Source organism: Aquarana catesbeiana, linkage group LG03, assembly GCF_042186555.1.
Source record: "Aquarana catesbeiana isolate 2022-GZ linkage group LG03, ASM4218655v1, whole genome shotgun sequence".
NCBI classification, from domain to species: domain Eukaryota; kingdom Metazoa; phylum Chordata; class Amphibia; order Anura; family Ranidae; genus Aquarana; species Aquarana catesbeiana.
In genome coordinates this window covers 406,808,705-406,827,088 of record NC_133326.1, presented here as the reverse complement: position 1 = coordinate 406,827,088, position 18,384 = coordinate 406,808,705, and the positions used below count along the sequence as shown (strand labels likewise).

Genomic DNA, 18,384 nt, shown 5'->3' with positions numbered 1-18,384 from the left:
AATTTTTGGGTAAAATATAAAGATGTTACGCAGAGTAAATGGATACCAACCATGTCAGGCTTTAAAACTGAACACGCCCCTGGAAGGGCAACAAACTACGGTAAATTAAATTATCCATAGACGACACTTTAAAGGCCTTTACATGTTACCAGTTTATAGTTACACAGGAGGTCTGGTGTTAGAATTATTGCTCTCACACTGACATTTGCGGTGATACTTCACATAATGGTGCATTCACCGTTTACATACGCATGTGGGATCGACTTGTGTGTTTGCATTTGCATGTGAGCATTGGGGGGGATGGGCACACTTTAAAAAATGTTTTGTTTTACATTTTGTTTAAAAAAAAATTAACTGTACCTTTTATTTTTTTTGATGAACTTTATTGCTATCACAAGGGATGAAAAACATCCTTTGTGACAGCATGGCCAGTGACAGGTCCTATTATGGAGAGATCTGGGGTCTAATACGCCTTAATACCACCTCAATACAAGGCTTTCTATATATATATATATATATATATATATATATATATATATATATATATATATACACTGTACGTACGGCACTATTGAGGTGGTTAATTTATTACCAGTCTATAGAATACCACCACGAAAGGGACTTTTTCATTTTTTTTGGCAGTTTCCGAAAAAACATAAAAAACAAAGGAGCTTCACATAACTTAACCCCCCCCCAAAAAAAAAAAATCAACAAATAATAGTCAAATCTAACTGACAAAAAAAAAACAAACAAAAGGTCCATATATTTAAAATATGTGTCCCTACACCATAAGAAGTGTTCATAAACTTGAAGCTCTTATGCCCCGTACACACGGTCGGAATTTCCAACGGAAAATGTGTGATAGGACCTTGTTGTCGGAAATTCCGACCGTGTGTGGGCTCCATCACACATTTTCCATCGGATTTTCCGACACACAAAGTTTGAGAGCAGGCTATAAAATTTTCGACAACAAAATCCGTTGTCGGAATTTCCAATCGTGTGTACACAAATCCGACGCACAAAGTGCCACGCATACTCAGAATAAATAAAGAGATGAAAGCTATTGGCTACTGCCCCGTTTAGAGTCCCGACATACGTGTTTTACGTCACCACGTTCAGAATGATCGGATTTTCCGACAACTTTGTGTGACCATGTGTATGCAAGACAAGTTTGAGCCAACATCCGTCTGAAAAAATCCTAGGATTTTGTTGTCGGAATGTCCGACCGTGTGTACGGGGCATTATAGTGTTTTTTCAGTAGGTTTGATTTGACCATTATTTTTTTTTTTTCTGTTAAGTTGCATGAAGCGCCTTACTTTTTTATTTTTTACTGGTCATAAGTGTCTATTAGTGCACCTATACCATATATTTTGTATAAGCACTGTTGTATTGTGTTGAAGTGAATAAAGATAGGCATCTCCTTTTTCCAGAAAAAATATTGCAGATTGAAATGGAAAGGATACACTTTGTAAATTTAAAATACAGAACGGTTTGCACAACCACCTTTTTTTTCAAAATGAGTGTTTTATATGTGTCTGTATTAAGAAAAAAAATAAGAATAAATTGAATTAAAGAATTTTATTTTTCAGTTTTTGGAAAGTAGACATCTGATACAGTTGCATTTATTTAAGAAATATAGCTCAATATATTCTCACATCCTCTGGACTGGTTTAATGCCCAAGATTTCAAACCCTTTGGCCATTACGGCAGCTGTAGCGTCAGACAACAACATCCTGCCCATGTTTATCTTGACAACGTTACCTGAAAAATACAAACCAGGTTACAAAACAGAGCAGAACATTACGGATGTGTACATCGGTGCCATGCATATATTTGACAGTATTTCTTTCAGCAAAGCAGCACCAATTACAAAATTTTAAATAAGTGATAAGCTACAATTATCATAATTTAATGTTTGTTCCTCAGTCTATGTTTGCACTACCTGTATGCATTAAAATACTAAAAACAAAAAATGTAATATATTTTATCTTACCCAGTCCAAAGATGTGGTGGCTTGATTAGTTTTGTTTTTTCCAGGGGTGTCATCACTGGCACATGTGCTCTGAAGGTCCAGCCATACCCTGCCGGAACTTCAGAGCTTCGTGCCGGAACCTAGGGCTCCTGTGCATGTGCGGGAGTGAAGTCATTGCGGCTCCGGCCAATCACATAGCCGGAGCTGGCGAACCCGGAAGAAAGACGGGGAACATGACAGCCCTCTCAGCGGTGACTTTAGAGTGCTGGAGGGCTTTGTTCCAATGCGATGCATACTAGCACAATATGCCATTGCCTTGCCGTTTTTTTGTTTTGTTTTTTTTTTATTAAACATCCGCGTTTTACAACTGCTTTAACATGTTTTTCCTGTACTTGCTAAAAAAGTTTTTTTGTTTTTTCAAGCTAAGGACTGGTCAGACGCAATATATTCATAATTTTTTTATGGGTTTAGATATACTTTAAGGATGAGAGAGAGAACAAAAGACATCACACTGAATATCCTGGTCCAAGTCCATAGTCCTCTCCTGCCAGTTTTGTCTTAGAGGGAAGTGTGAAAACCTGATTACAAAGGCAAATTGGGTCAACTTGGGTAGATACTACACTTAGAGACTTCTCCTACCTATTAATTTTAAGAGCTGAACTTCAGTGCCCATCACCTTCAAAACACTGGCGAAAAAATGTCCTGGATGTTTCTGCCAGTGTCCATTCACCTATAGGTCTATATAGTTACCCAGATAGTCATGATTATAGTCTGCTCTGCATGGTGTATGATAAACAAATAACTTTTTCTGTACTAATGATCTGGACTGGAAGCACTTGACAACTATGCTGATGATGTCAAAGGGATGCCGAGTACAGTTTCTAGAGTTATTACCAGAATTAAAAGGGAAGTTTGAGGTTTAAAAAAAAACAAACAATTATACTCACCTAGGTGGATGCAGCATCGATCCGATGTGGCATCTGTACCCCGCCACCTCTGCAGTGAGAACTGAGCGAACACTGCTGATCGCACGGCCACTGGACTTTGAATTGGCATATATTTCCTATAGGCTACATGGATCTTCTGAAAAATACTGTTTTTTTTTTTTTTTAAATACAAAAGCTTGGATTTCTTTACAGTCATAGGTGCTGTAATTGCCAGTAGTGATCTTGACAGAATTTACTTTAGACTGGATTCACACTGTTGGTGTGAAAAGGGCCGTATAGTTTCCCTTTGGGACTGTATCAATGGGCTTTTGTTCGCTCCAAGCAGGTTTTGCATTCTCATACAAGTCTATGGGATTGCAAAACCTACCTGAAACATATCAAATGCTGGGGAGAAGAAGGTCAACTGAAGGTCAAATGCATCTATCATATTCTGAATGATGTCAAAAGCATCTCAAAAAGGATATCAAACTTATGCTATGGACAAAAGCCAAAAAAAAAACACCAACATAGGCCCTTTCTCTGTCACACATACTGTAGTTCACAGGGATGAATTGTAAGCCTAATAAAACTCAAGGGAGGTTTCATGGGAGACATGCACATTTGATCAAAGCTCAAATCAGAGAGGGACCTTTAAAGCGGGGGTTCACCCACACCGCCAAAAAAAAAAAAATATATTAAAAGCCAGCAGCTACAAATACTGCAGCTGCTGACTTTTAATACATGGCCACTTACCTGTCCCAGGGTCCAGCGATGTCGGCAGGGGACGCCGAGAACCCGCTCGGTTCTCGGCAGCTGCCGCCGCCATCCTAGGTGAGGGAATCAGGAAGTGAAGCATTGCGACTTCACTTCCCGGTTCCCTACTGCGCATGCGCGAGTCCCAAATGGTCCCCGCTCTCTCCTGGGAGCTGTGTGTTCCCAGCAGACAGCGCGGTGGGGACGGGAAGAGGCATAGACTCCCATGGGAGTCTATGCCGGAAGTGGGTGCAAATACCTGTCTTAGACAGGTATCTGCACCCCCCTCCCCCCTGAAAGATGCCAAATGTGACACCGGAGGGGGGGAGGGTTCCGAAAAGCGGAAGTTCCATTTTTGTGTGGAACTTCGCTTTAATCTATTCAAAAAGAGACCCATTGAAAAAGGCACTTAAGGATGGCTAGACTGAAGCCTTTAGTGAAGGAAGCGCAGAACTGTAGCAACATTAGAGGATCCAAGAGAATTGATACACTCAGCTAAAAAAAAAGGTCTTAAAATACCAAAAAAAAATTTAAAAAAAAAATTGTAATTTAATATGTAATTACTCACTATCCGAGGCAATTTTAAAATTTTTTCCTACAAAATTACTTAGAACCTCCATAAACCATATATTTTCTGAAAGCAGAGGCCCTGGAGAAAAAATGGTGGGCAGTTGGAAATTTTTATGTCACGCAATATTTGCACAGCCATTTATAAAATGCAAATTTTCAGAAAGAAAAAAAAAAAATCATTTTTAGGGATGCTCCATTGCAGCTGGGTCCTCCCTAGGACCATCCAACAATCTTTCTATTCTTTTCTTCTAATGTGCCAAACCCAAGTGCTCAGTAAAACAAAATCCTATCGGTCGTCCTAATTATGAAGTCCATTACCAATATCTGTGTATCTTTGCTTGTACCCTGCCCGTCCTTAAAGTGGAGTTCCACCCACTTTTACAACTCTTCAGCATCCCTCACTAAACTGTGCACTGTAAAGGAATTGGATATTTTTAAATTTTTTTTCTCAGCACTTGCTGTATATCTGTTGTATTCATTTTTCACTTCCTCCTCCCTGGCCGCAGCCCATCGCACCATTTCCTGTTTGCAATGCCTTCTGGGAAGGGGCGGCAACTTCCTCTGACACTGCCGTTGCTATGGAAACCTGACCTGAAACCTATTACACTGCTTGTGCTGCACTGAGCATGTGCGAGATCTGCAAGGATGAGATCCAGGAAGAAATACAGTCTGGCTTCAGATGCCCAGACTTAAGATGGCCACGGCCTGCAGTAAGTTTATAAAATAACAAACTACTGCTATAAACGAACAAAACAGACCTTAGTTTACAGACTAACTTTACTAGAATACATTAAGCTTGTGTATTATAGGGGTATTTTTATTTAAAAAGTATAATTTCGGCTGGAACACCACTTTAAGAAGTTGTTTCCCCTGGCAGCTGGGGGGGGGGGGGGAGTGTATATGCAGCTACAGCAATGCCACTGAAGAGTGTATATCCCTGTCATGCAACCTGGCAGATTTATTGAAATGAATCAACTCAGGACTAGCCTCTCTAACACTTTTGTTCTACCCTGTCTTCAAACTGTAACCCATCTACCCACCTCTGGCACCTATACCTCCATATCACCACCCACCTCTATACTGGTTCCAGCCAGTCCCGGATAGGCAAGATCCAAACTCCATTTCCAGGTAGTTGCTGTTACACAACGTTGCCAGCTGATTGTTTACATCCAAAATCTGGGATTCCAAAGAAACAACTTGCTCACATCTTGAACAGCAGTTTTCACCCGTAACAGGTTATTCAAGGTACATATACATAGAGCAGGATGTGCATCGGTTGCATCACCACTTCTGTAGGATGTTACCCACTAACTTAATGGGGATAATCAAATGTTTTTAGTTTAAAATGTTTTATATTATTTTATATGAGCACTGTTGTACCCTATAATCCAGGATTACTTCAGTTAATAATATCATACCTTTGAACCACACACAAAGAAAAGATGGTGCACTCCCATACTACCATATAATCTAGGACATATGGATAAACAAATCTTCCCCTTCAATCTCCGTGCAGACCTTACATTTCATCTATTAAGACATGCGTATATTTTACAACTCTCCCTCTATAGTTGTCTATGCCATTATGCTGCCCTTTACTCAATTAGATACCCTATAGCTGTACTCACTATTACCACACAATATAATTGCTGCATTTTAACTGTAATGCCCATTACTATGTAAAATTTGTAACAGTGGTTTAGTTTTAAAGCAGTAGTTAAAAAAGAATTGGGCCCTTGAAGGATATTGTCATAATGTGCTAGTAGGCATTGCTACTAGCACATTATGGCAGACTTACCTTAAAACAAAGCCCTCCAGCGATGCGCTGTCACCGCTGCCAGCTTCACCTGGTCTTCCACGATTTGTATGGCCAAGTCTTGATGATGTCACTCCTGCACATGAGTACCGGAGTTACGGCCGCGACACAGAGCTCTGAATGGATGGCACCATTCATTTAGAGTGCAGTGCGTATGCGCCGGTAATGTCACAGGCTGCTACTAAAATTAATATCTGCTAAATGATGCTTATTATAGGTTTACCTATAGGTAAAAATTAAAAAATGTCCTTTACGACCCCTTTAATGTACAAGAACTTCTATAGAGAAGTCTCTATTAGGTGGGGCTCACACTATTGCAAATTGAATGTGGGTTTCCCCACAACCAATTCCCATGTCAGGAGATGGTGACCGTCTCTCAATGGTGCCGGTTCACACATCTCCAGAGCGAATTGCACATGAGTCCTGTGCGTCTTCTGGTCCGTTTCAGGTCCGAATTCAGCCAAAAATTCAGACCGAAGTCGGACCTGAAACGGTGAACAGGGACACACCGGACCCCTGCTGTGAGCCGCTCTGTACTGCAGTGTGAACCCAGCCTTTAGGAAAGGAAAAGTGAAAATCACATCAACTAAAAGTCCCTTAAATTGGTTGTAAACCCTCACATATACCCAATGAAGTGAGTGGCCTCACGTAATACACAGAGATGAAACCAATCCTCCTACATAAGTTGTGCATGTTTATCTACAGTCGTTCAAAGGCCAGAATTTATAAAGCTTGTCTGAGCGGTAAAAAAAAAAGGGGGGGTGGAGAGCTGAAGGTACACTATGCAGAGCTCTGAGAGTGGATTGGAAGGAAGGGATACACCCTATTCACACAGCACATAAGAACAGAGACGATGTTATCAATCAGCTGGAGATCCCACCCCGTCACCTTTTTTCCTCATGGTGCTGGAAAATTTGTCAGACGTGACTCATGCTGATAGCAGAGGAATGCGGCAGCAGACAGAAATGACACTTCATACTCTTGAGCCAAATACACACTATAGGAGGATATGCTTTGTCCATGTTTCATGTCTGAGGTTTACAATCACCTTAAGTTTGAGGATTTGTAACGCAGTTTCCAGATACATAAATGCAGTGTTCCTTGACTTAAAAGACTTAATCCTGAGAGGACAAACCAAAAACGATTAGCCCATTATAGAGCTATAAGAATTACCGTACTTTTGCTGCTTTCTAGATCCCAAAAGGCATCATTTAGATTCAATTCTCAATTTTGGTTGGTACCATCTACCCCATCTAAGGTTTCCGTTTAGCCAAACAAGAAGAATTTATGTACTTTCTTGATTTAAGACCTTCGTGTATTGAGCTGTATTTTTGTAATTTACTTCCCGAGTGACAGTTTGTCTCTTTGTTTTTATTAGAACATCTTGTAAGAGATACAATCTGACTTAAAAAAAAAAACTCATTCATTTTTGCGCTCTCCTCATTTAATCACTTCAGTACCGGGCACTTTTACCCCCTTCCTGCCCAGGCAAATTTTCAGCTTTCAGCGCTGTCACACTTTGAATGACAGCTGCGTGGTCATGCAACACTGTACCCAAACAAAAAACAAGTTTTTCTTTGTTTCTGTTGTAAAATTTTGAAAATAAATATCCTTTCTTCATGAATTTAGGGCAAAATGTATTCTGCTACATTTCTTTAGTGAAAATAACCCAAATCAGTGTAAATTATTTAGTCTGTAGGAAAGTTATAGAGTCCACAAACTATGGTATATATCTGAAAGTTAAAAATCCTAATGTACTGACAGCCTATCTTATTTCTTGAGGCCCAAAAATGTCATGGCGGTACAGATATTCCCCAAATTACCTTTTTGGAAAGTATGAACAACAAAGGGGGAGGGAAATTGGGACTTTATATGAAACTGCGCCGGGTAAAGGCCGCAAGTTTCCATCCCTATGACACAATAATTAAAAACTCACAAGCAAAAGCCAGTGGGTGAAGGAAGAGGAGGTGGGACTTTAAATGAAGCCAATGGTTTGCAAGCCGACACATAACGGTGGGTCAATAAAATTCTTTTATTGCATGTTCATACAAACAATGGTATCAGACAATATCAATTTAACACTTGGTAAAATGTTAACAATGATAACCAGGGATCAACATAAGGACCATTAGTATAGTTATCAAAGATAAAAGGGGTAACATGAGTAATAACATGGGTATGAGCAATATTACTGAAGATGGACAAGGGATCACCCACCGTTATGTGTCGGCTTGCAAACCATTGGCTTCATTTAAAGTCCCACCTCCTCTTCCTTCACCCACTGGCTTTTGCTTGTGAGTTTTTAGACTTTTTGGAAAGTAGACAGTCCAAAGTATTTAGAAAGACGCATGGCAAGTTTTTTGAAGTTGTCATTTTTTGTCATAAGTTTTTGGAAAATTAAGAAATTACATTTTTTTTACGATTTTTTTTTAAAACAAACTTTGACCAGAGCAATATAGTAACATTGTACTACTCTAGGGAAGTGATCACTTTTTTTTTTTTTTTTTTTTTACACAATGTGTTTGCATATAGCAGTGCATTACATTGCTATATTGAAGCATTTTACTGAATTAAATTGTTTTAGTTTGTTTTGTTGTGATTAGCTGCAATTGGTCAGAGCTAATCACATGCTGACTGGCCCAGTCTGTACCATGTAATCACACTGACCAATCACAGCTAGCAACATAATTGTATACAATGGATGGCTTGAAAGGAAGCCATTGATTGTTTACAACCTGCTATTATTGATTACAGCTGTCACATGGTAACGGCAGCGGGCCAGTACATCGATCAGTCGTTGGCTGTGTCCGGTGGACGCAACCGGTGACAGATTGCGCCGCTCGGCGGCCCCATGCTGGGAGCGATCCGGGCAGACATCATAAGACGAGATCAACGAGAGGTTCCCACTGGGATTTTAACTTGTAAACAAGTCTAAAAAATAGGCCTGGTGGTTAAAGGTTAAATCAGTAGTCACCAGTCAATGTAAAAGACAGCACCGAGAGACATAAATTAACCAGGCTCTTTGATTGTAAAAGGGTGTGCTGTAGTAGTCTTTTCAAACAGAGCAGCAGTGGTTTTAGCTGCTTATCTCATTCTTCTTAATTGTAATCAGAAAAGAGACTATGTTTTTTTTCCAACTTCTTTCAAATGTCTGTGTGGGGGAATGTGTGCCTCCAGGCATATCTGGAAATTGCGGAGCATCACCAATATTTTGATATTTTTTGGTTTTATTGCGAAACTCCATGTAACAGAATAAATGTCAACGTTTCAGGGTCTTGCTGGGTTCTCTGTTGCGTTAAAAAAGGGATTCTGCTGTGGGGCCCCAGGCAAACAGGCATGTATTGCACAACAGAGTTTTCACAATAAAATGGGGGGAAAAAAAATTACGCTTCGGAATTGCTGGTGACTCTAAATTTACTTGATTTCCTGCAGCACCATCTGTAATTTCATTTTCACTACCCACCATTCAAACTAGAGTCACAGGCTAAGTTCAGGACTATTGTGCCCAGGCAAACATGGACATCTGAGAAAAAAAATGTTTTTTTACATTTCTTATGGGCTGCTGAAAAATAAAAAAGTAATACCTTCCCAACCCCTTTAAACACAACAATATACTAACCAGTCTGTCTGTCTTTCTCCACACAATAGCAGTTATCATAGAACTCTGTGAAGGTGGTGGCCAGCTCATACAGATAATCACATAATGTATGCAAAAGGAGGTCATCCAAGATCTTCTGCAGAATTTCTGGGAATCTCAGGATACATTTGCCCAGTTTCCACTCCTTCTCATGCTGCAAAGTGACTTCGGTCTCCTGAGCTGCTTTGTGCAGAGCCTCCTCACTGATGTTTGCCAACCTTGCTATAGATCTGAAGACATAAAAAGCATATATTATTATATAACTTGATGTATGGCTTATATAATGAATATGAAATAAAATGCATATAAAATAAGAGAGTCTGGAAGACTGGGCGGCATTTAAAGCCTAACTTCAGTCAAAATGTAATGTTTTAGAAAAAAATAGAAAAATTCGGGAAAACAAATATTGGAAATTAAGAATGCTTTCAGAAATAGAAGCATTAGTAGAGATTTCTTGCAAGTTTGGCGCTGCAAATAAAGTTGGAGATTTGGTCAGGATCAATGGTGTCTTCAATGCTAAGAAATACAGGCAGATACTAATCCATCATGCCATACCATCAGGGAGGCGCGTGCGATTGGCCCCAAATTTATTCTGCAGCAGGACAATGACCCCAAACATGTAGCCAAGTCATTTAAAACTATCTTAAGCGTAAAGAACCTAGAGTCCTGGAAGTGATGGTTTGGCCCCAACAGAGCCCTGATCTCAACATCGAGTCTGTTTTGGATTACATGAAGAGAAAGGATTATAAAAGAAAGAAAGAAATTATAAAATGTTATAAAAATACATTTTATTCTTGGATACTGCCATCTTGTGGTCAAAAATCAAATGGTAAGAGAATAATTATAAAAAGAGGAAAAAGGGTTACCAGTTGAGCCATCTAGTGACGTAAAAAGAGAATGGATTCAAATAGAATGGATTCACCTTTTACAATATAACATTCCACAAACACACGTTCCTAGTAATTGGATAAATAACAATTTAAATCTATATCTACATTTATTCCCGCATGAGTGTTTAATTTATAGATCCATTCAGTTTCATTTTTTGATATTTTCTGGATCATATTTCCTCCCCTCCAGTCTGTGTCTATTTTATCAATCCCCAAAAATTTGGCCACTCTAGGGTCCTTATTATGATGTGTCCTTAAGTGGTTAGGAAGGCTGTGTTTTGGGAACCCATTTTTAATATTATTTAGATGTTCATTGATGTAGGTACATAAATTCCTTTTAATACATCCCACGTATTGTAACCCGCATGGGCAAATGATGAGGTAAGTTACATGGGTCGATTTGCATGTGATGAATTTATCGATTTTATATTCACTACCTGTGCTAAATGTAAATTTGATACTTTTCGAGCATTATTCCTCGTCAGTTAACATGCTTTACACCTTCTACAGTAATAAAACCCTGCTTTACACCTTTACCAGGTGTAAAGGTGTAAAGTGGTTAACCACTTAAGAACCGAGCCTCTTGCTGAGATTTGTTTACAAGTTAAAAACAGGTTTTTTTGCTATAAAATTATTTAGAACCCCCAAACATTATACATTTTTTTTCCTAACACCCTAGAGAATAAAATGGCAGTCGTTGCAATACGTTCTGTTGCACTGTATTTGTGCAGCGGTCTTACAAGCGCACTTTTTTTGGAAAAAATACACTTTTTTGAATTAAAAAATAAGACAACAGTAAAGCTAGCCCGATTTTTTTTAAATTGTGAAAGATAATGTTACGCTGAGTAAATTAATACCCAACATGTCACGCTTCAAAATTGCGCCTGCTCATGGAATGGTGACAAACTTTTACCCTTAAAAATCTCCAGGTGATGTTTAAAAATTCTACAGGTTGCATGTTTTAAGTTACAGAGAAGGTCTAGGGCTAGAATTATTGCTCTCGCTCTACCGATCGCGGCGATACCTCACATGTGTGGTTTGAACACCGTTTTCATATGTGGGTGCTAGTCATGTATGCGTTTGCTTCTGCACACGAGCTTGTATTCATTTCATTTTACCTTTTTTTTTTTTTTTTTTTTTACATTTTTACAAAGCTTACAAAAAAAATAAATAAATAAAAAAATTGTGTCACTTTTATTCCTATTACAAGGAATGTAAACATCCCTTGTAATAGAAATCCAGCATGGCAGGACCCCTTAAATATGAGATCTGGAGTCAAAAGGACCTCAGGTCTCATATTTACATTAAAATGCAATAAAAAAAAAATGTGATTTTAAAAAATGAAAAAAAAAAAAATGGAATGGCCCTTTAAGAGCTATGGGCGGAAGTGATGCTTTGACGTCGCTTCCGCCCTGCAGTGAGTGATATGGAGATGGGTGGGGGCCATTTTCCTATCACTCATCTCCATACCCAGCAAGGGGACAGACAAGATCGCCTCCGCCACTGCCAATGGCTCTGGTAAGGGGCGGAGGGCACTGGATCCCGCCAATAAAAGTGATCTTGCGGCGAATCCGCCGCAGAGACTACTTTTATCTTAAACCGGACCGCCTGCTGAAAAGGAGGATACCGGGGTTATGGCAGCTAGATGCTGCCATAACAACGATATCCTCCTTCAAAGTGCCGACGTATAATGACGGTGGGCGCTCCGGAAGTGGTTAAGAAGATATTTCTCACACACAGCATTGGCATACTTAGAATTTCAACCCAAAAGACATTCTGCTTCTCCTTCTGAGTATGGTGATACCATGTGTGAGACTTTTTCAATGAATTGATTATGCACCGAACAATGTATCTTGTCTATCACAAATCAACCAATTGTATCAAAACCCATGTATTGTAATGGTCGCCCCTATACGAGTGGTCAGGGAATATAGCCAAGTCTAGCATCACCTATAGCAGTCCCTGTTCCTATAAGCCAAGCAAGCCTAGCCTACTGATACGTGGCTGCCCCAGGAATGCAATGAACACTGGCCAGGAAGTACAGGAGGCTAAAGAAAGGAAGAACAAAAGAGTTCCTGTGGTTTCAGGAGTGCAGTTATCCACAGGGGATGGCTGGGACTGGTGTCTTGCAGGAACATAGCCAGCGGGATATGCAGATAGGTCAGTTCAGGCACAGAGACATGGTCAGCAAACAGGCAAAGGATTGGTCCAGGCAACAGGCAGAAATGTGGTCAATAAACAAGCCAGGGTTAGTACAGGCAGCAGGCAGAGGCAACACTGCACTGGTGTGAGGATTATAAGGAACACTGTTGCTGGCATACACTGGTCTGGTGACACTGGGACTGGTGCGGTGGTGATCAGGAAAACAGTTGCTTGCGACACTGGTCTTGTGTGATGGCAAACAGGAACACTGATTCTAGCTACACTGGTCTGGCGACACTGGTTGGTGTGGTGGTGATTGCACAATTGTGACTGGCTGCACTAATAGGGCTCATTCACACGTGGGGTTGGGGTAGTAAAACTTTGCAGCTGAACCACCCTCAACTGCTATGCCATCTAGCTGCAGAGGCAGCGCTGCCATAGCTGCAATGCTTTGGTTCTCTATTATGGCAAGAATTATACATCTGTACTCCCACCGATTGTGACCCATTCAAGTGAATGGGGTTGTTTGTGTGAGATCCAAGCAGTTAAAGCAGGTGGTGAGGAGGCAATACAATTCCTCCTCACTGCCTGTCAAATGCTCTCTGAAGAGCGATTCGAATATGGATGGCTCTTCAGAGAGCTTTGCACATGTGAACAATCCTTATAGTGACACTGACTGCTGTACCGGTGATCAGGGACTTTGTACCTGGTGTGTCGGAGATCACGGACACTGTCACTGGTGTGGCAGTGATCAGGGATACTGTGACTGGTGCAGCGGTGATTAGGAACACTAACTGCTGACAGGATGTGAAAAAATAAATGATATATACACACACATGCCACTTTAATAGGCACACCTTGCTAGTACCGGGTATGACCCCCTTTTGCCTTCTGAACTGCCTTAAAATGTTACTAAACCCAGGACCCTGCATTCACTATATCTGGTCTCCCATAGTACACAGAACATGGAAATGCAATTATTTTAGTAAATATAAACTGCTAAATACCTTTTCTCATCAACAGTATATAGTGGTCTTGTGACTTCTATCAGTGTCCAGCCAAGCACTGGTTAAAGCTTGTAGGATGAGTTTTCTGACTGTCCTATGAGACTGCAAGACCCCTGACCCTCTGTCTAAACAGTGCTGATTGGCCCTGTGCTGATCACATGCATCCTCCTATAAAAAAAAAAAAAACACCTCTCTAGCATTTCACACCAAACCGAGCATGTGCAGCCTGACTCCATAGATTGTTATCAGGAAATAATTAGGGGATAGAGGAAGGAGGGGAGGATCAGAGCAGCTAGGATCAAACAAACTTTTTACACAATGCAGAGGATTAACCCCTTATGATCCACACTGAGTATAACAAGCATGCTTTACTGCATATACAGACAGATTTTACTGTTGTGGGTTTAGTAACGCTTTCATTCGTTGTGGCATAAATTCAACAAGGTGTTGGAAACATTCTTCAGAGATTTTGGTCCATGTTGAAATGATAGCATCACGCAGTTGCTACAGATTTGTTGGCTGCACATCCATAATACGAATCTCCCGTTCCACCACATCCCAAGGGGGCTCTATTGGATTGAGATCTGATGACTGTGGAGGCCATTGGAGTACAGTGAACTCATTGTCATGTTCAAGAAACCAGTTTGAGATGATCTGAGCTTTGTCACATGGTGCATTATACTGCTGGAAGTATCCATCAGAAGATGGGTACTCTGTAGCCATAAAGGGCCCATGGTCAGCAACAATACTCAGGTAGGCCGTGGCATTTAAATGATGCTCAATAGGTACTAAGGAGCCCAAAGTGTGCCAAGAAAATATCCCCCACAGCATTACACCACCACCAGCCTGAACCATTGATACAAGGCAGAATGGATCCAGGCTTTCATGTTGTTTACGCCAAATTCTGACCCTACCATCTGAATGTCTCATCTGAAATCCAGACTCATCAGACCAGGAAACCTTTTTCCAATCTTCTATTATCCAATTTTGGTGAGCCCGTGTGAATTGTAGCCTCAGTTTCCTGTTCTTAGCTGACAGGAGTGGCACCCAATGTGGTCTTCTGCTGCTGTAGCCTATCTGCTACAAGGTTCAATGTATTATGCGTTCTGAGATGGTATTCTGCATACCTTGGTTGTAACGAGTGATTATTTGAGTTACTGTTGCCTTTCTACCATCTCAAACCAGTCTGCCCATTCACCCCTGACCTCTCATATCAACAAGGCATTTTCATCCACACAACTTCCACTCACTGGATGTTTTCTTTTTCGGACCATTCTCTGTAAACTCCAGAGATGGTTGTGCATGAAAATCCCATTAGATCAGCAGTTTTTGAAATACTCAGACAAGCCTGTCTGGCACCAACAACCATGCCATGTTCAAAGTCACTTAAATCCCCTTTCTTTTTCATTCTGATGCTCATTTGAACTTGAGTTGCTGCCACGTGATTGGCTATTACCAAGCAATTGAACAGGTCTACCTAATAAAGTGAGGTGTGTGTGTGTATATATATATTTTTATATATATATATATATAGTACAAATTTTATTTTTACATACTGTCACAAGCAAAGGTAATTACAGCTAACCAGAATGGAGTCTGGAAAAACTCTAATGCAAAACTCAGTGACTGACACTTCCAGGCTAGCCCTGCAAAATCCAGTTCTGCAGGGTCAGGGTACTGCACAAAGTTAGGCTGAGGAAAGGCACCTCCAGATAGCTGACATGTAGAGCTCTATAAAATAAACTGATGAATCAAAGAAAAATTACAAAAAGTGATGCATGCTGGGAAGAGGAGGAGCTACCCTAAGTTGGCCTACAGATTTTTTGTTTGCCAATGTCCAATCCTCCTGTAGGTAGCTGTATAACCCAACAGTAAAGGACTTCCTTTGTCCCTTAAAGAAGAAGTACAGCCAAAGCTCGTCTGGCTGTACTACTCCTATGGATCACAGGAGTGTAAGGCTTAAGTCCGCTGTCTGCTGACCTCACAGAGCCGGTCCAGGCTCGGGCAAGCTCGTGACAATGAAGTTGGGATCCGCTTACATGCCTGGACTGGCACCCGGCCCTGAAGAGCCTGAGCCGGCCGCTCCTGCCCCCTCCACAGTTCAGCACTCCAATGAGTGAGGGGGGGCAGAGCAGAGCTGCTGACTGACAGGCACCAGCTCTCTGCTCAGGGAGCTCTGAGAACCGAGTGCTAGATCGTTCGGTTCTCAGGGTTCGAGCTGGTGGGGGACAGATGCAGCATCGGACCGATGCTGCATCCACCTAGGTAAATATGAATGTGAAAAAAAGAAAATCCCATACATCTCTTTTAATAGACAAAAAAACTTATATATATATATATATATATATATCTGTATATGGTACTCTGTGAATGACAATCTTACTTTCATATAAACTTACAGCTCATAAAACCTCTGCAACCCATGGAGTCATGACATCATTATTTGCATCTGGCTACATATACCTTATTCTAGTGTAAGCATAGAGAAGATAAGCTGCTGTATTTCCTCGATCATCCAGCATTTTGTCAAATGAGAAGATGTAGTCATTCATCCTATTGTGGGACAAGTCTGCGTATTTAATGCAACCAAAGGCAACAGATTTTTGAGCAGTTATTAATTCCTCAGGAGTCAGAACCTAGAAAAGACCAAAACAAGAAAATGAAAAGGTTTAATAATACTTTTTGGTCTAACAGCTTTTTTATGACAATACTATGAAGTGTTTGATAAGGCTCAGCTCCGGAGCTAGGGAACACGTCACTGCACATGCATGCTGTCCAGCGGCTATCTTTGAAGTTGGAAAAAATCAAGGTTTTACATTGGAACAGTGCTGTTTGATGCTTTTATTCTCTGTAAGGCCCCTTTCACACTGGGGCAGTTTGCAGGCGTTTTTGCGCTAAAAATACCGCCTGCAAACTGCCCCAAAACAGCCTCCGCTGTTTGTTCAGTGTGAAAGCCTGAGGGCTTTCACACTGAAGCGGTGCGCTGGCAGGAGAAGAAAAAATCTCCTGTCAGCCGCATCTTTGGAGCGGTGAAGGAGCGGTGTATTCACCGCTCCTGCCCATTGAAATCAATGGGACAGCGCGACAGCTACCTTTTTCGGCCGCCAGCGGGGGGTTAAAACCGCACCGCTAGCGGCCGAATACCGCGGTAAAACAGCGCTAAAAATAGCGCTGTTTTACCGCCGACGCCCCCTACCGCCCCAGTGTGAAAGGGGCCTAAGTGTCATTTTTTTCCCCCCTTCTAATATTTTTACTATTAAAGAAAGTCAGAATACAAAACTTATTTTGTACAGGGAGGTCACATAGGCCAGAGCCCTGACCAAAATACAGTGTAAATACAGTGTCAGCCTCATCTTAATTATAATGGAAGTATAACGAACACAGAGGCTCTCGTAAAATAGATAAACATATAAATACTGAAGTATTTCAAGTGACTAAAAGGGCCACTGGAGTCTGTGGACCCAATGCGCCCCCTAAAGCATAAAACGGGGACTAGCCCCAATCCTAAAAGCATACAATCCAAAAATATAGGAGGAAAGAAGTGGAAGGAGAAAGGGGGAGTAGGAGGGGGGCCAGTTTGGAACGCCGAAACCTAGGTCTCAGAAGAGGAACAAAAAACAGATACAGACAGAAGAGGGGGAAACCCAGACGAAGAGCCTTCAGTATAATTTCCTTGTCAAAAGAAGTTTATTGAGTATACAATGTTATAAAGATACACAAAGATACATAAAGTAAGTTTACAAGAATCTATAAAGTAAGCTTATTGTTTTACAGTAGGGTTTATATAGGTAAATATCATGAAATTTCAAATATTAAACATTGGGTTCACGTAAACCTAAATTAAAGATATATATCATTTCCTTAATTACTTTTGTAGGTATTTAAATGATTTATACCTACTATACATATTGTTTACAAGTAGAGTGTATATAGGTCAAATAAATTCTGATAATGAGCTTTAATCGTAAGGTGGAGAAAAGGAAAGAGAAAGAAGAAAAAGGGTTGAAAGGTAGAGGTATGGTCCACAAGGTTGTCCCGCTCGTCAGTTTATTATTCTTTTTAGTTTTCTTTGAAGCCTTAGAATGGGTGTCTCTGTAAGTCATTTAATCTGTTACCATGGCAACAGGACAGAGTCATTGAAATTTGACAGGAACTGTTGTTTTATCCAAGGATGCCAAAGTTTTTCAAATTTTGGAATTTGATCGATGGCTACCATCTTAGCATGGGACATTGTATTATTCATTCTGTGAATTGTTTCTGCTAGTACCAATGTAGGAGATTTCCATGCCTTGGCCACTGTTTGTTTTGCAGCCGTTATTAGTTGGATCATAAGTTTGAATTGAGAGAGTGTTAACCATTCCGGTTTTAGATTAAGTAAAGTTAAATATGGATCTGGTTGTATTATTTTTTTAAATATTTTAGATGCGATCACGAAGACTTCCTTCCAGAAGGTTTGGATTACTGGGCACGTCCACCATATGTGTAAATATGTGCCTATTTCTGGGCATCCTCGAAAACAAAGAGCTGAGGTATTAGGTGAATATTTTGCCACTCTAGCGGGTACAAGGTACCAGCGAGTTAGGACTTTATAATTTGTCTCCAGTGCCAAGATGTTGGGTGAAGATGACTTAGATGTGAGCCATATATTAGACCAGTCCGTGTCTTCTAAAG

The 18,384-nt window shown here is 40.6% G+C and overlaps 1 protein-coding gene across 1 annotated transcript in view; it reads right to left on the bottom strand.

Moving 5' to 3' along the window:
* Window positions 1–1,563: 1,563 nt before the first annotated feature.
* RARS1 (arginyl-tRNA synthetase 1) overlaps window positions 1,564–18,384 on the bottom strand; it is a 217,756-nt gene continuing 200,935 nt past the window's right edge. The window contains exons 13-15 of the mRNA XM_073620712.1: window positions 16,177–16,349; window positions 9,657–9,904; window positions 1,564–1,761 (exon numbers count right to left, since the gene is read on the bottom strand). Of these exons, the coding sequence (XP_073476813.1) occupies window positions 1,652–1,761; window positions 9,657–9,904; window positions 16,177–16,349 (531 nt within the window). The 3' untranslated portion in view covers window positions 1,564–1,651. The remainder of the gene's footprint in view (window positions 1,762–9,656; window positions 9,905–16,176; window positions 16,350–18,384) is intronic.